A 25,286-nucleotide genomic window follows, 5' to 3' on the forward strand; every position below is an offset into this window, starting at 1 on the left:
AACCCTGGTGGAGCTAGGCTGCAGAACTTGCTGTAGAAATTACCCTGTTTGCCCTGATGGGTTTGCAATGCTCAGTGCTGGCTTGTCACTAGACATTGATTTCCATTTCCCATTGCTCTGAATTCTTGCATGGCTCACACACAGTGAGCTTGGTCTGTTTGCTATGAGCCATCAGGGTTGTCCACTGGTGTGAATGTCTAGATTCCAAGACCTCCCACCGTCAAAATCCTTGGCAAAGCTGTGTTGTGAATGGATTTGTGCTTCTGCCTATCCCCTGCCCCTTGTCCAGGTTGCTCAAGCATTCCATTCTACATAGATCTGTTCCCCTTCAGCCCAGTGCTGTCTGTCCATCTCCTTCTCTTTCTATGCATCTAATGGAGGTTGGTAATCCCGTTAGGTGCTTGCAGCAGGCGCTGCCGAATTTGCTTGCGAACGCCTGTGCCAGGTCGAGTGTCATTGCCAGCAGCGCTCTTGGCGGGATGAAGGTTGCATTAGTGAACAGTAATTGAAATGCAAAATAACATTTTGATCGAGCGAGCAGGCTGTTTATTTATCAGATCAATAGCCAAAATGCCCCATCTGGAGAAGTCAGCGTGATAATAAGTGATAGCATTCCAAGGGCAAAGGGAACAAACGCAGCAGGGAGGACGTGCCGGCAGGGTGGGCTGGGCTGGGTCACACCAGGCCGTCGGTTGCTGAAACTTGCTTCATTTTGGGTCCCTTCTTTGAAGAGGGCAGCCCCCAACCTATTAGTGTCTGCAAAGGGTTCCAGACCTCTGGTCAGAGACCAAACAGTTCTTAAATACAAGATCAGACAGAGTGCAGACACGAGTAAAATCATGGGAGGTCTTCTTCTCGTGCTCCACTAGACACAGGGCTGTGACTGAAGGTGCAGACTGCTGATGATATAGCTCAGTTAGGCAGTGGGTTTTGATTGTTTTTTCCTTAGTGCATTATGTTTGCTATAAAGGGTCTGAACACTCACAGTAATGATCTGGAAATATGAAGTCATAGTTTGGCTTCTATAATGAAGCTGAATGAGGAAAGGAGAGTTGTGGAAGGGTGTGTGTGAGGAAGGGGTTTGTGTGTAGCACACTAGCTTTATTATAGGTATGCATACCTGCTGTGCATGGATACACTACAGAATAAAGCTATGTAACATTTGAGCCTGTCTCACTCAGAAAGGTGCTATATGAAAGCGTAGAAGCAGCTGTACAGCTTCTTTGTGGGTGCCTGCCTGCCGGTTGGCTTTGCTGTGTCTGTTGACTTCTGCTTGTCCATCGTTAGGGAATAGGAAGTGAAACTGAGGTTGAATATCTTGCAAGCTTGTGATTTTTTTCTTTCGCGACCCAAAATAATAACAGGGAAAAGTGAAAACTTCCTGGGAGGAGGAGATAATCTATTCACCATGACAGAAAGGAGTACTTTTGTGGCTTTTTTGGTAATGACACTTAGTTAAATTTTCAAACAGTAATGCCCGTTTGGGAGGAAATTGGAGGTTATTTAAATGTATTTTGATTTAGAATTTGTTTGCAGTAGGTTTGGTTTCTTTTTATTTAGAGAAATGAATGTGCAAGTTACAGGGCGTGTTGGGGAAAATGATGTGCTTGTTCTGTTACAGTTTCCTGTCTGAAGAGTGTTTGTTGGCCATGGTCTCCTCCTCATCTCCTGATTAAGGCGAGGAAGAAAACAGAACAGCCTGGGGCCTCAGGTGGGGCTGGCCTTAGGTGGTTTGGAAGCTGCTTTGTCAGTCAAAGGAAACCGGGACAAATGGTCTGGAAGCTGGATGAATTAAGTGGATTTAGAGCAAGTCATTAGGGTTTGAAGCTGGAATTTGGGTCAGGTACAACTGGCTACTTAGTATATGCAGTGTGTGGTAACAGCTCTGCTAAGCACCTACCAGAGGTGAGGTTTTAAAGTCTCAGCAAAACTGAACCTTGAGGTTATCTTAAATAGGTAGCTGAAGATAATCCTGTATGTTACAGCGGTTTATGGTGTGGAGAAGGAAAATGGGTGTTTCCATGTATTACCTGTTCTCCTCAAAACTGTGGTGTTCATTAGCTTGAGAGCAGCCTGGTGTAGTTGCCTCTGCCGTGTCCCTTTCTCTGCTTGTTCAAGTGCTGTAACTCAGCTTCACTGTGTAGCACAGGTTTCTGGTCTATCCTTGTCCCCAGATAGTTATCTTGTGCTTCACCAACAGCCCAACTCACTTTCATGCTTTTCCAGTGGTTCTGGGACATCCCCCCTATGCCAGATCAGTGTTTGGTCTCACACTGTTATCGTTTTTGCTACTGTATCATCTTAGGAATGCTTTCTGGAGAGTCGGGAATGAAAAAGATTTCAAACTGAAAACCACTAATTGCTCATTGTTATTTTCCATGCTGTAATTTATGTGGAACTAATTTCAGTCAGTTTTTCAGGATCTGTCTGGTTTTGAGTAATGTTTCCGATGATGAGGCACTTAATTATAGATTTCTCAGAGACTTACAGGTATAATATAGACAAAACCTATCTAATCTGTCTGGATTGTCTTGACAAGGGTGGGAAAAAGATGCAGAATCCTACTATAACTGTAAGTTTTGAAGTGTAAGAAACAGAAACCCTCCAAAAAATATTAACAGGTCAAACTCAGAAAATTCTTAAATGCATCTAGGTTGGAGAACACACAAATTCACATTTTGTCTGAATAAACCTAGAGTCCCCTTTCAGTAAACTAGTATTCATAAAGAAATGTTAATTCTTAAGTATCTTTTCACAGTTGTTTCTAGGAAGATGTCCTTGACTTGTAGGTATCTCCTATTCTAACTCATTCTGCAAACACTGAGGAATTAAGCAATACCTCTGGGTCTCTTTTTTTCCTGCTATTGCTCATAATGAATTGTAGGCGTGGTTGACAGGAGGAGTGCCTTCAGTGGGTATCTTGAAATGCAAGGAAGTGCAGGCTAATGGCAATTTTCTGTCAGAAATGCTAAGAGGGTACTGAGTGAAGGAAAAGTTCTACATGAGATGAAACGAGGGATCAAGCTGGGATGCAAAAATAAATGTGATATGAATGGCAGTGCTGGGAGGTTTTCCTTTCCTTACCCAGCTGAAAGGTGGAAGCAAAATTCTGATGTACAGGTGTTTGAAGTTTGCTTTACTGAATGTGTTGTTGTATGGGTCTCATTCAAAAGTGTCTGAAGGACACTGAAGAAGAGAGATATAGATTATAAGTGTCCTAGATAGGCAGAGTATAAAGGAAGTCATTCAAGAAGAACTGAAGGTCTAGCTGAGCATTTCTACAGGGATTGAGTTGCAGCTTTGCTGTATGCAGGCAAAATTGCTGAACTGGTGTGAGCGGCCTTCCAGATGTAGAAACAGTGGGGGAAGACAGTACAGACAGCCTGGAAATGTGAAACACAGGGTGCTAACACAGGGAGAAAGAAGATAGTAGTAGAATTTGGATAAACATGAACAGGAAGTCAATCCTGGCCCTTGTTTTGCTGTGATATCAATGGTAAGAGTAAGCAGGAAGCATTAGCCTAAGTGCTAAAGCAATTCACTCTGAAGGGAGTGCAATTAGTACACCAGAGGGCAAGGTACCTTCAAAGGCGATGTGTTAGTAAGAGAATGAACTGATAATAAATGTCACACTTCCAGATTAATTGTCACTTTATCTGTGTAATACTTCTTAACAGTTACTAACAAGAATGTTGTCATAAGGGTGAAGAGAAATTACAAGAATGAGGAGAGGGATGAAGGCTAGTAGGAAATCCATAATGTCTTTTGCCTACAAGAAGCCATTTTTTATTTATTAAGCAGCCTCCAGACAGTTTGCTGTGGCAGCTTTCATCAGTGTGAGCTAACTTGGCCTAGAGAAGATCTACCAATATGTAACTGGGCCCTGGTTATGCAATGGGTCAAAGGGATAAAATGTCTCATGAGCATTAGACAAGCAAATAGTATTTGTGTAAGAGCCAGAATATGAACACTTGCTGTCGCCATCTCCTTAAGCTTGCAGAAGAGCCCAGCTTGGGCCTCCATCTCCCCTGCTGTGCAAGGAATGTATTCCTCCAATCTACATGGCAGAACTGGTCTTACTTAGCAACATACTTTAGTAGGTCTCATCAACCAGGTTATCTTCAGGAATACCAGAGGAACTGACCCCTGGAGATGGGTCTCCAGATAGACGCTTGCAGTTGCAGAGCTGTGGGACTTTGCTGGCTTCATTCCATGTTTCCATTTTAGTCTCTTCAGCCTCCTGATTAAAAATTTCTCACCCCGACCCATTGTCAAATTATAAAGCAAATAAAAAAAAATCTATACCTCTCTTCAGAGCAAGGGAGAAAGGCATGCCAAGTGTGATGCATTTTTACAAAATAAACCAGGTCCACATGCCCAGAAAAGCCAAAAGCAAGAGAAAAATATTATGATTTGAATTAGGACAGTGTAGTTCTTTTAGAAGAAAATACTAACAGTTGGACCTTTTTACATCCTGACAGTCAAGTTTGTGAACTACAGGTTGGTATTCATGCTGTTGAGTAGGAGTCACACAGTGCTTTCCACTCCCAGTCTGAGAGTACACTCGTCAGCCTGTTGTTATGTTATGGCATGTGTTTGTTCCAAATACAATAATGTAGTATTTTTGTGAATGTATTACAGACAAATGCCTTGCAAACAGACTATCTGGGCTTTGCCATACTCTGCAGAATAGAAGCATAACCCATGCAAGCCAAAGGGAGTTGCTACTAGCAATCATGACAGAAGCCTTGGAAGTCATATTTATACTCCAGAGAAAAAATATTTAGATTTATCTGAGGTTCTGACTCTCTTGTCCTTTATAGCAATACAAAATACTGTGATTTAAACAAAAAACCTCTAAAGCCTGCGCACTGGCAACTTGCTGATATATGGTCTTGCTCATCACTTATGTACTACCCAAATCTTGCTTACCCTCAGAGAGAAATGAAGTTTGCCCTGGATAGAGGGTATGTTCCTGTACAGTAGAATAAGCCCAGAACAGCTTCCTGGACTGTGGCTGGTGTGACTAAGTTATCCACAGTTATCCACCCTGCCGGAGCAAACTGGCACCTTGGCACGTCCCATTATTCTTGGACTGTTGTGTGGAGGAGAACTATCCATATAAATGAGGAGACCCTAAATAATTTTTCTCTCATTTGAAGCCTTTGTTGAGTAGAAGAGCAGGAGAAACCAGTAGGTGTTCTGACCCCTTGCTGCCTTAGCACCAGGGTGGGTGTCCTGGAGGTGGGGGTGGGTGAGGTGTGTGAGCTGTCCATGGTAAGAGCAGATCACTCAACAGGTGGTGGCATCTCCATGACATCAACTCTTTGCATATGTGACCTAAAATTACACTGGCTGTTATTGCAGCTGTCACATCTAGCTTGCCACTTGGAAAATATTATTTATTTCTGTCTCCTGTATCTAAAAAAAACCTGCGTGACAAAATTTGGCTTGTTAATGGAGTTGCGGCCAGTGTTTGAGAAGCTGATCTATATTGTTTGTCAGCCAGCTGTGGGTTGCAAAGCTCTCTCAAGTGGCCCACAAAGGACATGCCGTTTGTGTTGCCCAAATGGCATCATGGCATGATGTGCACATCTTGTTTACACATGTAGTGTGGGTTTACGTCATCTGGACTAAAAGAAGTTGGATGCTTTATTTCTGTTTAAATCATTAATGTTTCTGCAGATGGTCTTTCATGGTTGGTTTTAAAATGTCTGAGTGTTCTCTTTCTCTCCTCTCCTCAGCTGATACTAGTCCTACAGAATATTTCAGCATTCATTTTAATGACAATTTCAGTCTTACTGTTGGAAATCTCCAACATGTTGGGTTGGTGAGTGTGTGATTTTGGCAGAAAATACTGGTGAAGTGGCTGGCCTACATGGGGGAACTTCTGATGCCCATTCCTTACCTTCCTCCAGGAAAATGGAGTATAGCACTGAGCTACCCTTGCCTTTCCTATTGAAGATCACATAATGAGCATCAGCCACTAGAAGAGCTCAGCAGTGCTGCCTCTAGACTTTCTCGGTTCCAGTTTGGAATGGGGAGGGCTGCATGGAGAAGGTACAGGGTCAAATACTTAGGTTTACCTCAGGACTTGGACACTCAGATGGAATTAAGTTACTGAAGTGTGGCTACCTTTAGCCAACAGAGAATTCTTTCAATGAGGAAAAGTTACCTTTTGTTACAAAGCTGGATGTTTTTCTGGCTGTCTTGCTTAGCAGGTATGAGTGTTTTCTCTTGAGTCAGGTGAAAGCTTGTAGTTGAATAGTACTGAATTCCTGTAATTTTCGTATCTGGTAGTGACTACAAATCTGGTAGCTACAAATGGCTACTTCTGGAAAAAAAAAACCCTCAAAGGATGTGCAATAAAATGGCCTTATCTGCATGAAGACCAAACTTGTAATCCTTGAAGTTTAAAAGAAAATAATAAAAAAAAGGGACAGTATATACTGCCTTGATTTTATAATACTAATATTTTGTCCTTTTCTTTCATCTAGCAGTCTTTCCCTCTCTTATTTTTACTGTTGCTCTCAAGAGGTCCTTAAACTCATAAGCAGTCCAGTCATCATAGAGAAATAGCAAAAGATGAAAAGCTAGAGAAGAATTGGAGAAACTCGTAACGTGAACACAACGTCACTTCCCAAGGGAGATAAAAGTACTTGATAAAGACCCAAAGCACAGTCTTGATTTGGTCTAAACCTGTGCATGTACATCCAGAAACACTGAGATCAGAGGGCAGTTATAGGCATGTAAAGGCCAACAACATTGTCAGTGATAAACAGCAGTGGGTTTATGAAACAGGAGTACAGCAGACAGTAACCTTTCTTGATACAATTAGATAATTAGTGGCATAGGGAATGCAGTGGATAGACTGTCTGGACCAAGCCTGGGCTTTGGACACAAAGCTGTGCAAGATAATATTAGGGAAATTAGGTCAAATTTGGTTTGATACAAATCTGTGAAATTAATCTAAAATTAGGTGACAGGGTGTAAACAGAAGGGTCAGAGACATTCTTTATCTTTCTGCAAGGGCAGTGTCCAGCAGGGTGGTGCTTTCAGGGCATGTGGTACTGGCTGAGGTTGTGAGGGTTATTTGTAGGTGTTTTTTGATAGGGTGTGTGTGATTGGTTGTGGTTTGGGGTTTTTTTGGTAGTGTGTTTGGTTGGTTGGGTTTTTTTGTGTTGATGGTTGGACTTGGTGATCTCAGGGGTCCTTTCCAACCATGAAAATTCTGTGATTCTGTTTTGGTTTTGAATATTCTTTAGTGACCTGGAGGAAAATGTAAAAGGAAGTTCTCAGATTTACAATTGACACAACTGAAAGATACTAGATAAAAATCAGAGTAGAAAAAAATAATAACTGGGCTAAAAAATGAGCATTATTAACAGGCTTTGGTAAAACAAGCGGCAATTATCAGTGTGTGGTTTAAAGACAATACTGGATCTGCTTTAAAACAAGGAGACTCTCCAAATTTCATGTTGTGCAGATCACGGTGGCAAAAGCAGCTTATGTTCAGAGAGGTCCCAGTGAGACAATGGATATCAAGTGATGTGATCTGTTGTGCAACCTGATGTCTGGCAAAGCTACTGCTCAGCTGGTCCATATGTCTGCCCGGCTGCGTGCTGTCCAGAGTGACTCTCGCCTATAGTGCTGTGGCTTTGCAGTGTGTGATTTGGGGCACCTTGATGCAAGAGAGACCCAGGCGAGTTGGAACAAATCCAGAGAAGGGCCACAAAGATGCTAAAGGGATTAGAGGGAATGACCTATGATGAGGAAAGGTGAAAAGAACGAAATGTTTAGAACCTCTAAGCCTGTTACATGGGCACAGAAATAGTAACGGAGTTTCCTGTGCCAGCGCAGAGGAGAGTTGGATCAAGTCTCTCTCCTTTTACATTCCTATTAAGGTAACTAGAGCTGAGCAAAATGGCTGATCATCACTTTGAACTCTTTGCAAAAAACATTTAGCTGTTCTTCTTGAAGTTCAAGATGTTGTATTTCATTGCCAGGGGACACTCAGAGTCTGTTCAAAAATCACCACAGAATCTCCATGAATCTTGCAGAAAGTCAGTGGGTGAGGCTTATTTTGCTGTCTCCTGCCCAGCAATAATCAACTATCCAAGTTGTTCCAGAGGCCAAAAAAGAAAACCATAGGCTATGGAATGGCTGGAGTCACCCTAACAATGATCTTTGGTTTGTCTTGGTATTGAGGACTTTTGCATCTAAAGCATGCATTAACATCTATCCAAAACTCACTATGTATGACTGTCTCCTGGAAGAGAGCAGGAAGATCCTCAGCTGTAAGAATGTAGGGGGCTTGTTGCTATCCTTGATTTCCCACCAGACCATCACTGTTTGCTTGCCCTGGGAAGGAAGACTCCTTATCTGAGCTTGTGAGTTAAGAAGAGAGTCAGTCCTAGGAGACCGATCTCCCCTCTTTTATTTTTATTTTTCTCTTTTTTTTTTTTTTTTTTTTTTTTTCCCCAGGAGAGAGAAATACCTCAGTGGGTTCTCTTGAGGTCCTCTGTAAAGTTTGGGCTTTTTAACAGACAGAAACTGGGATTTTAATTCGAGTGATTGAATCTGACAGCAAAGCTCACCTCCTTGTCATGCCATTTTCTTAGTGTTGTCCTCTGTCTGTCCTTAGCATTACAACTCCCAACTCCTTTAACTGTGGAGTTCCTCAGTGCAGAACGATGGGGGTTTTGTCTTCCATTTTGACCCTAATCTCATGGTATTGTGTCCAATGATCTTCAGGTTGTTTTCTACAAATGTATTTCTCAGGTGGAAGAAAGTTCCAGAATCTGTCCAGCACAGCAGCTTTCAGCTTTGCTGTGACATGCTACGATCTCGTCTCAGCTAGCAAAGCTTCATCTTCCTCCACACAGTCAGCTGGCATTATACCAGGAGATCTGCAATCTGTCTAGGTGCCCTGCAGGATTAAAGATAAAGGCACCTGCAGCAGTTATTCCTGTAACTGCTTCATGGCCTCTAGTCCAGTGTGACCCTCTGGGCAAAGCATGGGCATTCATCAACTCATCACGCTGTCTCTGAGAGGGACCAAACTCTGGATTCCTCTCAAGTAACACCAGGCAAAGCAGCTGAGGAATGTGAGATGCCTGCCCATACTCTCAAGGTCAACAGTCTTGCCAAATAAAAAACTTGGCTGATCGATCCCAGAGATAAGAGATGAGGTCAAACATTGAGGATGAAACAAGAGAAGGGAAAATTAGGAGATACTTGGGTCAAATGAGATCATAAGGATGCAAGACTGTGAAGTTGCTGCATATCAAACATGTATATCCATATCAACAGACACACGGATGTGATATACATATACTCCAGCCTTGCTGTGTCACAGAATGTTTTGTCCTGTCCCCTGACAGGTTTGACCTCTTGGCAGCAGGAGTTGTCACAAATACCAGGTAAATAGGCTGAAATTGAAATAGAAATTATCCACATGACCATGGTATGGTAACCTTAAACCACCAGACCTTTCAAGAAGAAAAGTCGAGTGTCCTCAGACAGTCAGAGTTCTTTGGAGATATCCTCAGGAAAATGCATTTATTTAGGTTTTCCTAAAAGCCTTTGACAAATTATCATGCTTAAGGGAAAATGTAACCTCTCAGGTTAACACTATTATAAATTTAAAACTCTGAGACAGAAGAGAAAGGGTAGACGTACCTTACCCAGAAAAGAAAAACTCAATTTTCAGCATGATAAATGTTAGCAAGGATCACCCACAAAGATCAATGTTGTGGTGTTTGATCCATGTGTTAACGATCTGAGAAGTGGGTGGACAAGACTCTGCAGCTGACATCAAATTATCAAGGAACACTGAAGAACTCCAGAGGAACCTAATAAAGCTGGGCACATGGACAGCACCATGTTAGATGAAATACAGTGTTGACTATCAAAAAACATTGCGCACCAGAAGGCATTAATTTGTTTTTTCATGCATCTTAATGGTTTTTAAATTAACTGCAGCAACTCAGGAACTAAGATCTAAGGACTGCAGTAAGTAACTTGCTGGTGTTCTCTGTTGAAAAAAAAAGTAACAATTTGCATTTTAATTTAAAATAAGGACTTATATAATAGAGAGGCTGCAAATAACATTGAAAATATGGTAACGTCAGTGAGTAGTTGATGGCATTCTTTTGTCTTGACTACTGTCCAGACCTTCAGCTGGTAAAGTGATGGAGCAGTGCCAGTTTCATGCTGTGAGGAGCTGGCTCATTGAACTCTGTTCTGGACTGAACAGAAATAGCCAGACTAGAGGAAGTTCAGAGATGGATGATGAAGCACATAAGAGTCTGCAAAAACTTATGTATGAAGAACAATTATATAGATAATGACAAGCTGAAGGAGGAGAACATGACAAAAGTACATTTCCTGAGAAGGAGAGTCAGGAGTTATTTAGGGACCCTGAGATGCTGCAAATACAATATGGGCAAATAAAAGTGGGATTTTTTTGTTGTTGTTGTTCACACAGTGCACAAGTAATCCATGGAACTCATTGCCTTAAGATATCATAAAAATTAACAGTGTTCTACAAAAAAACCCACAACTGAACATTTAAATAAGGAGTAACACTATCTGTGACTACAACAAATAACGAGGTTGCAAATTTGGTGCAGATGCATCTTTTCCATATACTTAAGAGCATAACTCGCTGAGAAGTGGGAAATTGAGAGCGTTTTCATGCAAAAAGCCTTATCCTAGTGAACAGAAGACAGATTAAGATTTAAGATTAAACTGAGGGAAACTTCTGATCAGATTATTTTCCTTCAGTTTCTAAGCTTCCCTTTTAGTGATGGTAGTGAGGTGGGGATGTGGGGGCTGGGGAGGAAGGAATCCATTCCAGGTCCTTCCTGCAGGGTCTGCTAGTAAACTTGTTGCTTAATGTCAGGGCAGCTCATCCTTAAATAACCAAACATCTTTATCACCTGGCCTGCCACAGACAGGTTCATTTCTTTATGCTGTCTGAGAGGTAGATTGTTCTCTGGGTAGATTGTGCCTCATCAGCACTGTAGCCTGTGAACAGCCTGAAACTGTGGTCTACACAAATAGCCTTGAGTTTGTGGGGAGAAGACAGGCAGTTCTTAGTGAGTTGTACTCAAGGATATTGTATTCCTGAAGGAGTAGTACCTGGGAGGTGATGGGTTGGGTTGGATCTGCCTGAGCTGACTGCAATTGGACTGAGGTGGGAAAAGGAGGGCTCTCTTTTGACCAGCCTGGAGCTAGGTTTGGCCAGGAGGCCGCTGAGTGCCTTTGCTCTCTCCCTGCAGGCTGCTCGGCAGAATGGCCACAGAGGAGCGGCACCTCTCCTCCAGCTGTGGGTCCTTCATCAAGACCGAGCCCTCCAGCCCGTCTTCTGGCATCGACGCCATCAGCCACCACAGCCCGAGCGGCTCCTCCGATGCTAGTGGTGGCTACGGCATCGCCATGGGAGGCCACCCCAATGGCCTAGACTCACCACCCATGTTCAATGGCACGGGGCTTGGTGGTGGGTCCTGCCGTAAGCGTTACGACGACTGTGCCAGCGCCATCATGGAGGACTCGCCCACCAAGTGCGAGTACATGCTCAATGCAATCCCCAAGCGGCTGTGCCTGGTGTGCGGGGACATTGCTTCTGGGTATCACTACGGCGTGGCTTCCTGTGAGGCGTGCAAAGCCTTCTTCAAGAGGACTATTCAAGGTATGGTGGGAAGGGAGGGGAACTGAGGCATTCACTCCGTAGCAAAGATGGGAGGCAGCTTCAGACATAGCTGAGACTATAGCGTTCCTATGTCATATCATGGGACAAGGGAGGGTGAATGTAATTCATCTAACCCTCCATCCTTTTGTGTACTTCTTCTCTCCTTCTGCCAAGGTCTGGTCCTTCCAAATCCACCTACCTGCACGTGAAGTTAGGCTTTGTGGTGGTAGGAACCTTTGCCAAGTTCCTAAACTGGCTGGCTACCAGATCTGGGCATCTGGACTACTGGATCTTCCTGCCTCTGCCAGCAGCACTGATACCCTGATAACATGACTGCTAGGGGAGTGAGGACTGGAAAGGAAATGCTTTGCACTCTCAAGGTGGTTTGAAGGGCCATTTGAAGAGTGGATGCCCCTGCCTAGTCACAACATCTCTGGAGATCTCTTTCACCTTGAGGTGAAAGCCCCAGCCTCCCTACAAGAGTAGGGAGATTCTCACTCCATCCTGCCAGTTTTAATTTGTGGTCATGGACTCCATACAGACCTCACCACAAGGCTGGGCAGGTCACTTCGATGAGAGTCAATCCTGTGTTCCTCCTTTTCTAGCTCCACCAACCCTTTAAAATAAGATGCAACTTCTTTGAAGATAAAAATTTAGGCACTGAAGGAGATAGAAACATGCAGTTTTTGTCAGTCTTACTGAGAAATTCCTCAGGTGATTTTGAAAACCTCAGTAGTGCATGTATATATAGAAGAATTGCAGTGCATTTCACCTACTTTGACAATTCACATATGAGGTATATGACTGTGTCCTGACTGCCAAAGGTATGTTGCAGATGTGCACACACACAGGTACAACAGTGCAATCAAAACTGGGAGTGCATCCGGGCAAGCTCCAGTATCTGTGGATGCTTGGGTGTACTTACACAAGCAAGCCCCATGTGAGCAAACATGCCTGGATGTACTAATGTTCCCTTTATTTCTTACACCCTCAAACTGGAATAAGAGCCAGATTGTTTACCTTTCAGTGGAAAGTGTATTGAGTTGACCCAACCATGATGGGGACAGCTGTCCAGTGAGCAAGCAGCTGTGTGTATCTTCTTGCTGTTGACTGCCATCAGTTTAACAGTTTAACACTTCCTCATCTCCTGTGAAATGAAACAAATGCATATGTAGGGAGAGCACTCATTTTATTTTTGTTCATTGAATGGGCCTTCTTACACTCAGTCACTGTAGATGTTCAACTCCAGAGTGGACAGAGCAATACAGGGTGCAGTTCAGCCCAGGTCTCTGCAGGATCCACTATTTCTAGCTTAATTTTTTAGATTCTAAATGTCTCTCCTTACTCTTATCCAGCTGTGGAAATAATCACTCTGTATTGCCCCACTGACTCTTCTTCTTTTATTATGCCATGTGGAAAGCATGGCTACCTCTAGGGCCCTGGCCTGTTTCCTGGCAGGGTTTCTGTCATTTGTCATTGCTGAATCTTCTGTGATTGAATGTGAACTTTTACTTGGACTTCTGACTGTCAGCACTGACTCTGTCCCTCCTCCAGCACTTGGACCCATTCCCAGTGTTTCTTCTTGGCACATTCAGGTGCTAAAAGAGGGAGAGGGTAGTATTCTGAAGAAAAAGGGGCAACTTATATAGGAAGAGACTGAAAAACTAACCCCTCGTGGGAGCCATACTGGGAGCATTTCTGTGGCAGAGTAAAAGAGAGTCCTAACCTGGAGAAAAAGAGCTAGCAACTCCTGAAAGAGAAATTAAAAAGAAAATTATGCAGGGTGGCAGTAACTAGAGCCTGGATCAGCCTGGATGATATGTCAGCTGACTTAATCCCGAGAAGGGAAAGTGCTTCCTTCCAACCCCCTCTCCCCAGCACAGCTATATTCTCCCTGTGGTCCCCTAATTGATTGCCTCTTAACGTGTAACAGATGGGGGGAAAGGCATAAGCAGAGATTTCTCTCACCCTGTCATCAGCTTGGGCTGGCAACTGAGGTACCAAAATGTTTTTATTCCCAAGAGTGAGAGAGTCGAGTGTGCTGTGCCCGAGGGTGAGCAATTTCAGCTATGCAGCTGAAGGGGAGTGGGCAGCAACTAGGGCTGCAGAGTTTGGTTGAGTCAAGAAAATGCACCATGCCCAGGGCTCTGCTGAAGTGCATGTGAGGCCAAGCACAGCCCTGGGTATGAGGGGAAAAGAGTGAGCAAGTGGCAAAAGCATTTCCAAGAGGAAATGCTGCAATTACATTGTTCGGTAGATGAGTTAAGCATCTAACTGAAGAAGTGGGAAAATAACCATGCAGGCTGCCTAACGTTGGTACAGGGTGAGCAGAAAGTATGCAGGTATGTATGTTATACAGTTGCATTCCCTGCTAGTATCAAAAGACTTGCCATGATTCTGGTATCTGGGAATGATGTTGACTCAATGATTTGAGTGCCGTGATGGAGCTACAACCCCAGGATTTCCCAGGTCGTCAGGAGATGCAGTAGGTAAATTAATCATCAGTCTTTTGTGGTCTTGGACCAGCCACTTCACTTCTCCCTGCTTGATTATTGAAAGATGAAAAACTAATTACTATTATGAGAGTACTTAATCTGTTTGCCCTAAGTTTAGTAACTTTATTAAGTAATAGGAGCACAAGCTTCTATAAAATGTCTCTCAATCAGTCTTGGAATATTAGACTCCTGCAGCCCTATCTAGATACCCCTGATAATGAAGCAGACCTTCATGCTGAGCCCTCTCCCCTGCTACAAATGACCCCTATCTGCCTATTATGTTTTTCAGCTGCATTAACTCATGTAAAACCTGCATGTTTGAGGCAGGAGGATCTTGCAATAACCTCTCTGCTCCCCCTGCTGCTGTCAAAGCAGTGAGAAGAATGGGCACCAGCTGCAGACCTTCTTTGAGTCTGTCAGCTCTGCAGCTCATTTTCCCCTTATCCAGGTGAGGCCAGGCTGTCCTAGACAGTATGAGGGCTGTTGATTTTCAAGCAGGAGAAGATAGGCTGAAATACACCATGAACATGGCTGGTTATCTCTGAGGTTACTTCTATTGCTGTCAGTTTTCCATCAGTAGGATTTTTCCAACGAAAAGCAGAATTTTTACCAAGTCACATTTTCCCAAGGAAAATTTTGATGATAGGAGAAAAAAAGAAGTCAGGAAGATCCAAACCATTGATTCATATCAAGCTGAACTGGATTGTTTGGTTTTGCTGTTCTAAGGCAGGATGACACACCACATCCTAACCTGTCCCACAGGTTATGGCAGGTTCACACCTGTGACCCCTCTCATGTTTTGTTACATGACCCAAGGGATGGATGAAGGCCTGGAAGCCTGTGTGTCATTTCCACTTTGCAGCCCTGGCAGTGCTTGAGATGGAAAGGCAAAAACCTGACATGGGATGACAGCATGTGCCACTGGACTGCAGGCCTTTCTCTCTGATCTTGTTATTTTGAACCACAGGGCTGGACTTGCCACGCTTTGAGGCAGAGTCAGAAATTCTGAACTGACTTGAAGTATTTTTTATCAGCTAGGCTGTCTGACAGAATTTTAATTCTATTTCTCTTTCATTGTATTGCTTTGTGGGAACTGTGCTCTGGGTCCCCATGACATCCTAGCAGCAGTCTTCATTCACCTCCATGATGCAAGTATCCTCCATAAAAACATCTACTACAGGCATCACCTAACTTTGTGAATATTATGGAAAGTGCAATATAGCAAAAATAAGAGAGAATTTGAGTTTTGTGTTGAAGTGTGGTGCTATTGATGCTTAAGTGAGATATGATTTGTAACCAGTAATTTCACGTTAGTTGAATGTAAAGGAACGGGTCTGTTACATGAAAGATAATGTGTTTTGGATGTTTCTGCATTGAAGCTTTTTGAATTTCTATTCCACAGAAATCCTTACTAATCCTTTCATCCAAATTTAGGATGAAGGCAAATGCTGGATTTCTTACAGGATACAAATTTTTAATCTAACTTCACTCTATTAAGTCTTTTAATAGTTTCCTCAGTAGGTATTGGACTATATATCAATCAAATATATTGAAATTATCTTTTTTTTTCATCAGTTGTTACAACTGGTAGGTAGTTTTGCCTGTTCTGAATATTAACTAATAACAGTGCTAAGTAGCAATATGAGTCCTTTATTATTCCACATATTCATGACTGCAACTACCCTTCATCTACTTCTAATTTTCAACTAGTGAAAATGAAGGCTATTTCTAAAAAGACCCATTAATATGAAATAAAAGCTTAAAGCTCAGCAAAATAACCTGAATTCAGATTTCCCTCTCTGATCTTTGTGAATCATCTTATTGTATGCTGGGAACTCATACCCATAAGGTGATTCACCAGGCCTTGCAAGGGGTAGTATTGGGGAGAGCTGGTTGTTGGAGAGTCAGAGACAAGAGACACAGTTACCATTATCAGAAGAGGCAGGTTATGCATCAGGCAAAGTGCCTGCATCTCTGTATTCCCTGCTTGAGTCTTGCAAGTTTCAAACTCAGTGAGTCTAGCAATAAAACTGCTGTACTGGGATGCCCCTACACCAATAAGGGGCTTAGAGTGTGGATAATGTGGCTCAAGAGACTTGTAGGGATTTATCACAGGCTTGTAACAAAATCCGTGGCCTTCTAGGGCTTCCTGGTTGTCATTAAGGTGGTTAGACTGGCTCATGGGAAGGGAGGAGCTGTTGAGAGAGTGTGCTTATTTTCCTGAGCAGAGGAGCCTTACCATCCACAGGATCAGAATAGGGCCTGTGAGATGCAGAAGGGATGTTTTGTGTTCCTACAGTAGCAGCCGTGGCATCCAGGCACTGTCCTGTCCTGCTCAGAAATGTGGCTGCTGCTTCTCAGGTGGGAGTTTACAGGCAAAAAATGGGAAATGTCCTGAGCTTCCAAAAGCTTTTGAAGCATTACCAGGGAAAATGTGGTATTCCTTGGATCTAGTGCCTGAGTGCTGCTTATTATTCACATCTCTAGCACTTGGATTCAGAAAACCATGTCCAGGGCAACTCATCTCTATTAGACTTGTGGGATAGCATCTGTATAGAGAATTATGTGCAGACGGATATTTTCTGTGGAACTTTAGTAAAGTATTTGTGTGTGCAGAAACCCTGCAAACAAACTTGCTGCCAGTATGTAGCCCATCTCCTTCATCCTTGTGCAAGCAGGAGGCTGATTTAAGTGAAGTTGAGAGAAATTTCCAAGTCCTCTTTTGTGGAGGAAGAGCTAGATGTGCCACCCTGAGGAGGCCAACAGTGCTGGTGTTACCCCTATAGCTGCCCCCTTTTATTCTCATAGCATTAAATTCTGAAGTCTTGGTCCTCACATTTCTGGTTTTTTTTACTGTCTAAGCCACATGAAGTGGCACCTAGATCAGGGACATGTTCCTAGAAGCACAGGAAAGCCCTGCTGAAAATCAGGTCACTTATTCAAGTGACTTATTCAGATTTACATGTCCAGTATTTGAATCCCTTTCTTTGAAAACTGTGGCTTAAAAAATAACCCCTCTTACCTCATGCAGATCACTGGAGAGATTTTCTTCTGATTTTCACAAAGTACCTGTCCTCACACAGAAACTCAGGCTATGATTCCTCAGTTAGAAGGGCTAATTTAAGTGGAAGGTAATAGCGAGTCCACTCCATGCGTATTACCAGTGTTCCCTGACCTGGTTCAGGAAGGCAGACTGGTGCCTGCTGGGTGCAGAGAAACTGCTGGTCTGGCACTGCACTCACCAAGAGCCTTTTTATAGTTTTCAAGTCCCTTTTCACTGAGGCACCCAGATGATCTGTTTACCTTTGAAATCAGAGATAAAAAAGATTCAGGACAAAAGCTTGTGGGTGCTGAAATGAAAGTGTCATCAGAGCTAGTAGCTTATTGAAAATTCAGGTTGCTTTCTCCTGCAGACTGTCCAGTCATGCAGAATAGCTGTAGCATGGAGGCATGATACTGACTGCCTGATGGGACCTTCCCAAGGCTATGGTATTTGGCAAGCAGTTCTTGTGAAACAAAGAAACCAACTGAAACAACAACAACAACAACAAAAACCTCAGTCAAACAACCAAAAACCAACCAAACAACTCATGGTGTTAGTGTAACAATTGTTGCAAAAAATAGGGATAAAAGGAAACCAGGCAACTGCAGACAGTGGCACCACACGGGTAGTCACAACTGCAGCATGCTGTGTCAAATTGCTAGGGTGAAAGACATTACTTGAGTGAATGGGATTTGGAACTTCCAAATTCACAAGGGAGCAGCTCGTCCTCCCAGTGCTATACTAATTCTGACCTCAACTCTCTTGAAGAGCCCTGTCCATAAATTAAATAGGAGCTTGGTTGGGACTTTACTGTGCTCAGGGAAGCATTCTCCTCTTCCCAGTCCCTTCCCTTCCAGAGAGGTATCATGACTGTGGGGTCTCTTGAATGATCAAGCTTTGGTGTGCAGTTTTCAGGTGCACTGGAAATTATGTTTCAAACTGGTTAACAGTCAAAGATCTTAATTTTTCTGAAAACAGATTCATTCTGCAGTTCTTCAGCATAAAATCACTTCAATAGTCCTTGGCTTTTTCCCAGCATCTCTCATCTAAAGCCTTAAAAGTGTAGTTAGACCTCAATGAATCACAATGTCCACAGAAGGTAGGTTTGGTGCTCATTTCATTTTACAGATGAGCAAACTGGGACACAGAAAGGAAGTGATTTGCCATCCAAGGCCATATATGAAGGCTTAGAACAAATTCAAAGTCTGATCTGGTCACCTATCACTTGATTTTTTGAAGGCATTTTTAGGTAAATCCTGTGCCATAGCATCAGTGAGGTCCTAGCAGTTTTTTCTAGATCAAATGTAAATATTATCTAAGTCAAGGAAATCTCTTCTATTAAGCAACAGTTCAAAGCAGAGTCTTGTCTGTTAGATTATCCCATTTCCTGCCCTTTCCTTCTGAGTCACATAAACTACATTTTATGGCACACTGAGACTTGACTCAAATTTTATACTTGCATACACACTGGCCCATGTGCACCCTTGTGTGCTGATGCTCTCCTGCAGGGCCTTGCAGCACCCACAGCTGCTGCAGTGAAGGGGAAACTCTCTCCAAGCCCCTGTGCCGGCAGCCGGGCTGGTGGTGTGACCGCCAGCCACTGGGAGGCTGCTGGAATTTTGATGAGATAATCTCATCACTTTATCACAGGGCACTTACAGAAATTACAGGGAGCTGTGAGCTGTGAGCTGCTGGCAGCCAGCCCCAGGACCCATAAAAGAAATTGAGACACACACACACAAAAAAGAAGTCAGAGAACTTTGTTAAAGTTTTAGAGATGATAGTTTTTCTTGGATGAGTTCTGCTTGGGTAATGCTGATTGTGCCTTCCCTGGTGATGCCCGTTTCCTGCAGTAATGGCAGGTATTGCCCCCAGCTCCTAATCCATGCAGTGCAGAGCATGGTTTGGAGACCAGTATAAAACTCCATTTACTCTGTCAGCATTGTCTTGTGTGAAGAGGGTACAGTGGGCATCCCTCCTAAAGGCCCTACAGGCCTGTAGAGAGGGCTGTAACAAACTGTTGCTTTTCTTCCTTTAGACTGAGCACAGTGTGTGGAAGGGCTGCATGAGCCTTGTTCAAGGTGAAGGCAATAAGGTATGCTGAATGGGATGTCCCACCAGTGCTGGATGGATTTTTTTCACCTGTGCAAACCAGGTGCCAGCTGCACTACATGGTGGTAGAGCAGCAGGCTTTGCTGGCCAGGAAGGGGAGCTTGCCCAGGGCCCACCCTCCTCTACCTCTGCTCCTGTTAACAGTCATGGTAGGAGTACAGAAATGCCTTTGAGAACTGCTTATTCAAGCTGTACATACAGTGTGTATGTGGTAACCAGCATCTACTTTGACACTATCACATTTACTTGTAATGTAGGTTTTTCAGACCATTTCCAGTTCTTAGCCTTTCAAAGGGTCTATGTGCTGGAGGCATTGGGAAGCTGGGGGATCTGCTTGACACAGTGTAGAGGGACCTCAAGCTGCCAGATGAGGCTGCCACTGCCTGCCACTGCTGTAAGGGCTCAGTGCCCTTGATGTAGTGTCTCTGTGCTAAGGGGCAAATTTTTGGCCTTGGGACCACAAACATTGAATCTTGCATCCTTCCAGAACTCTGGTACTAGCTGTGATAGAAAAGGTGGGCATTGAAACTAGGGAAAAACCTCATAAAGTGAGACTGTATTTGAGTTTTGTCCCAGGTTTGTTCCTTCTCTGTTCCTTCCTATGTGGGGCACAGCAAGTATCTGATCATGAGGTCAGGGCCTCCATTCTCATGGGTCTCTAATATGCTGGAGCTCTGTGTCTAGAGTAGGAGTTTGTTTATTACCTTGAGATGAAGCCTGAATCTCAATTTCCAGCTCTCTGAGAATATTGATACATTGCTGGCTATTGAAATTCTAGTGCTGCACAATGACGAAATACAGTCTGAATACAACTTTGTGCAGCACACTCTGCTCCTGCAGACAAACTGCATTTGGGGGGCAGAAAAGCAGTGGTGAGGAATGGGGTGCCTGGGCTGGAGCTTAGGGGAAAGTTGCAAGGCTTTTGCCAAAACAAGAGCCAAGAGGTAGAAGGTTTATAACTAGCAGGCAGATCACCCTTAGTGTTTGGGCATTGTGTGCTCCTGAAGTTTCACCCAGTATGGGCCAAGCGTATCAAGATAAATCAAATCGTGGTTTCTTCCTTTTGAATTTGAACTCTGTCTTTCCACTCAGATTTCTGATGGGATTTCCAGCTGCTTAGTTAGCCTCAAGGTCTAATCACCACCCCTAAAGATTGATGTATATCAGATTGTTGGTCTTTATTTAGTGAAGGGAAGGGTCTTGCTAAAGATCATGGAAATCCATTGCAGAACAAAAATCAAGTCCTGACCCAGTGCTACTTAATTGTAAACTCTGCTTCTAATCTGATGGTATGCAAAGTCCATACTGTATGTTGTCTCAGCTCTTACCTATGCTCCTTCCTACAGCTCTGATTGAACTCTTGAATCTCAATTTCCTGCTCAAAACCACCAAACTAACTTTGTCATTCTTCTGAACTGACTCCAGAGCTTAGAAACCCTTTTTGGAGCTGCCTGATTTACCCAGTGGCTTGACTGCCTTAAATGTATTGTCATTGTCAATGCATCACTGTCAAGCTTAAGATTTCCAGTCCTGCTCCACAGCAAATGTTGAATAGCCTTCTTCAGAAACATTACCTCCAAAGTGAATGGCAGGATGGAGGCAGCTGTTTATGTTTGTTGTTTTCTAGGACTAAATAATAGTTGCATTACACTGTGATCCATCATAATTCCATCCTCACAGCAGATCCTCACATCCAGATTTCAGTTACATTCTTGGCTTATATTAAAATGCAATGTGACCAGAAATAAACTTGGGCTGCTTCTTTCTTTCTGTTTTTCCTTTGAGGCAGTGTTGTGAGGTGATCATAAATGAAAAGGAATGAGGAAGAAATGCTGGTTCTCTGTGCAGAGGGATGAGAGGCAGATGCACAAGGACTAATAAAGTAAAACTGGAAAGATTTGCATAGAGAACCTGTGTTCACTTTACGTGACATCTTACCCACCATTCTTAATCCAGACCTACTGCTTCCCTGCTAGCTGTAGTATACCGGCTGGCAGGAGGAAGCAAAGGAGGAAATACCATCTCTGAGCTCCCTGGTCCCCAAAGCAAGGCAAGAAAGTACAGTTGACATCCATCCCACAGACATGGAGCAAGACTGTCAGCAAGGGAAAAGCTGCTCATGCCTGTACTGCTCCCACTCTCAGCTGTGACTTCAAGGAACAGGCCAGATTATAACTGATACAGCACAAGGGATGATGGTTTTCCTGGAGCACACATGGTATTGGAAAGTACAGCATTACAGTCAGCCCCTTGGGTGGACAGGTTTATCCCAATACTTAGAGCAGTATTGCCTTTTTCAGCGATGTGTTCTAATAAGTAGTGCTGGGCCCTCTAAGAGCCATCAGGAGCTGGCTCTGGTCTCAGAGTATGTGTGTATGCAAATAAGCAAACATACAGCATATACAGACTGATGGTGGTGGGAGTATCTGGACAATACAACCTGTCCCTGCATCAGTGGGGAGAATGTGGTTCCTAGGTGACCATCTCTGTGTTTGATTGCAGGGAATATTGAATACAGCTGCCCGGCCACCAATGAATGTGAGATCACGAAACGGAGGCGCAAGTCCTGTCAGGCCTGTCGCTTCATGAAATGCCTCAAAGTGGGGATGCTAAAAGAAGGTAAGACAGAGTCAGACTGAGAATTGTGTTCTGTCCCAACAGCACCTGGGACTCCAGAACTTGATGAATCTCCTAGGCAAACTACACAGTTGCCCTCTCTGGCTTTCTGAAGGTATCTTTTTGCAGGCTTTCTAAGAGTCAGGATGGGCATTGAACAAAAGGTCAGTCCAGAGAGGAGAGTAGTTCTATTCAGGACCCTCATACTAGCTTATTACTTCTAGCACTTGCAAATCTGAAAGCTAACTGGAAACTGGCTGTGACACACTTTCTTTTCCCAGAGGAATACCAGGCTGGAAGGTGTTCCTCTTGCCTTCCAGGTCATTTTGCAGTGTTAGGGAGGAGAGGCTCTTGTGTGATTGTGACTGGATTGGCTGGGATTTGTAAGGAAAGGATGAAGTTAGTGCAGAGCTATGGCACAGTATGCAATCAAAGTCCACCTATATTCCTTCTCAGGACTCTTTCTGAAGATGATGGGAGCTGTGGATTCCTTGCCCTGCTTGCTCAACCTGGATTGTAAGAGAGGCAGCGAGGGGAGGAGGGGAAAATGTTGCATGTAACCCTCTGCATTGCTGTACCTGGCAGAGCATGGTCACCTCAGTTTAACTACAAGGAATAGCAGCTGGCTGTGGTCTGTGCAAGTCCTGTATGCTGGAGCCAAGATGCCAGCATGCAGCTTGCTTCCAAGTCATGCCATTGCAGCAGCTGCTGATGAACTGTACAATGTCACTGAGCATGTATTGCTTTGCACTAGGGCTTTCTCATTTCTTGAGAGGCAAGTTGATGGCAGCCAGTGTTAAGAATGTAGATTAGATGTTAAACCCTCTTCTGTTCTTTGATGGATGTGTAGTTTCTCTGGTTAAATATCTTCCTGCTAGAGCACACCAGTTGTTCAACACCAGTTACCAAGGGGAGGAAATGCAGCCTTGTGCATTCTGGCCCTCCTTGACCTAAGCTTAGGGGTGGTAGACTCAGAGGATCTTGATCCACTGCTGGGAGGGAGGCACCTACTTCTGGAGTTAGAGAGGTGCCTCTGGAAACCTACTTCTCTGCATATGATATTTCAGGGAGGAAATATATCACCTTACCAACATCCACACTAGTGACACTGGCTTTAGTGGGAGCAGAGATTGGTGATGCACTCTAGCCTGCTCATATGCATCACATAAAACAACCTTAGAACTCTGTTGTGGCTCCAGTCATTCTGCAGAGCAGCAGCATGTGTCCAGGCTCACTGGCTGCCTGTGCCTGTGCTGCCCCATATCCAAGCAGTTGAGCGTCTGGGACCTGGCACTTGGGGGAGCAGAGTCAGAGGAGCTGGTACTGGCATAAATTCTGCGAGTTCAGCACAGTGCAAAGCAGTGTCCTGTGGAGGCTTTTGTGGCTTAGGCTCCAAGTTGTGTGAAAACAGTTAACTCCCTCCAGACCTGAGTTAGGCTAGAAAGCAATGTCACTTCACTCAGGCTGCGCCTGAACTCCTGAACCCCATGGGATACTACTGGTGGCAAACTGAAATTTTACTCTAAGGCTGCTTTTGTACTGAAGTGTATTTAGTTATTCATATAGGGATTGATTCATCATCATTAAAGCCAGTGGGGAAGGGTCGTTTGCTATTGATCTTTGTGTATCTGTGGTCCTGCCCATAATATTTAGAGCTGTGGAATATACAGTATAAAGATTTATTGATAGTAAAGGGATGCAAGAACACATGACAATATCAAGAGGAGCAGAGAGGACTACACTAGCAGTCTGCAAATAGGTCTCCTGTGTCCTACCACAGAGTGGTAAAGTGACGTTGGGCAGGCACCTTTTTTTTCCTCTTTATTTTGCTCTGTTTCCTGAGCTGAGAAATAAGGGTCATACTGTTTTGCTTTGCAAATGGATTATGAAAACCAACTAGTTAACTTTACATGAAGCCTGGTAGAAGCACGATCAATACACTTCTTTAAAAGAAAAATCCAAAATGGGAGAAAAAATTGTTTTACAGACTTTAGTCTCAGTGGAGCCAGGAGTTTCTGGAAAGAAAAAATCCATAATTGTTTGACTTGCTCAAAAATGCAGAATTGACAAGGGATTTTTGGATTAGAAAAGGTTCATTGGTCTTTTCCGTCTCTGATCTGTCATCCTATTAGCCCACCCATCCCTTTTTTCTGTCATGGCAAGACTGTTCCCAGCTGTATACTGCTAGTAGTTTGTTTTTCAAAATCCCTAATGTTTTGGTTTCCCCAGAGAGCCTATCTGCAGTCTCCAAGCACTCATTAGGACAAGATTTGTCTTGATATTTGAGCTGTGATTTTTTTCCTTTCAATAGTTCCCTTTCCTGCTTTGCCTTGGTGTATCCCTCTCTTTTTCCGTGGATTTATCCATGGCAGAAGGTGGCTAAGCCAGCTTCTTTCTCCTGCTTGATTACCAGGAGCTTGGGGAAAAACAGTCTGGTTGTTCAAGTTGAGATCTATAAACTGATAGTTCTCTTGAAAAGTTTCTCCTTGATGTCTTTGGCACGGGGCTGGTAACTTAGTGGGGACATTTCTGGGTAAAGATACTATCCTTCCTCTGAAGAAGGGTTTAGGAGTATGATGTTTCACTAGAACCTAATTAAAGGCTTCATGATTTCTTCGTATGAAGGGAGGAAATATATTCCTGGTTCTTACTGTTGTGCATGATGTACATACTACCTTCCTGACCACTGGGCTTGTGTTGTGAGCCTTTTCTTCAGGCAGAAGGCCCCCAATATTCAAAGATGGCAAACCAGGAAAATATTACTTCAAGCTTCTGCCTGACACTTGAAATGCTCAGCTTGGTATAACGCAGGAGACACTTAGGCCCTCCCTTTAGGGAGTGCATATGAGGGTCACCAGGCATCTTCTCTCTTCCCTACACGGGCTGCAGCTTGGTGAACAGCTGTGGATGCAGTCCTTTAAGATCTGAGGAGACTGCCCCTAACACAGAAGTGCATGTTATTCAGGCAATGCCAAGTGAATGAGGATCAGGGCAGGAAGAGAGGCGATGGAGCAATCAATAGGTGTCTCAGATATCCAGGCCACTTTCTTTAAAAGAGCTCTGATCGATGCATTGCAACGAGGGAACTGCACAGACACCAGAGCTTTGCTGTCTCAGGTTCTCCTGGCGTGACGCTGCAGGGCAGGCGAGACTCGCAGGGGAGAGCAGCAGGCAGAGAGCTCTGCCCACATAGCCCAACTGGTTCAGATGTCTGAAGTGTTGGCCTGTCTGGCTGCCTGTCTCTCACTTTCCCCTTCCATCTGGAGTGCACCCCCAGAGAGCATTAATTAGCCCCTCACTAGCAGGCTCAGATAGGAAGCTGCTG

At 43.8% G+C, this 25,286-nt stretch overlaps 1 protein-coding gene across 3 annotated transcripts in view; it reads left to right on the forward strand.

Moving 5' to 3' along the window:
- ESRRB (estrogen-related receptor beta) overlaps positions 1-25,286 on the forward strand; it is a 100,220-nt gene that overhangs the window by 50,126 nt on the left and 24,808 nt on the right. Inside the window, exons 1-3 of one of the 3 annotated variants that reach the window (XM_009993895.1) lie at positions 11,169-11,200; positions 11,286-11,695; positions 21,848-21,964. In XM_009993895.1, coding sequence (XP_009992197.1) covers positions 11,299-11,695; positions 21,848-21,964 — 514 coding nt within the window. In that variant the 5' untranslated portion in view covers positions 11,169-11,200; positions 11,286-11,298. Of the gene's footprint in view, positions 1-11,168; positions 11,201-11,285; positions 11,696-21,847; positions 21,965-25,286 lie in introns of those variants that run through there. The other 2 variants (XM_009993894.1, XM_009993893.1) reach the window with 2 other exon arrangements.

The sequence above is a fragment of the Chaetura pelagica genome, unplaced genomic scaffold (assembly GCF_000747805.2).
Source record: "Chaetura pelagica isolate M959 unplaced genomic scaffold, ChaPel_1.0 scaffold11, whole genome shotgun sequence".
NCBI classification, from domain to species: domain Eukaryota; kingdom Metazoa; phylum Chordata; class Aves; order Apodiformes; family Apodidae; genus Chaetura; species Chaetura pelagica.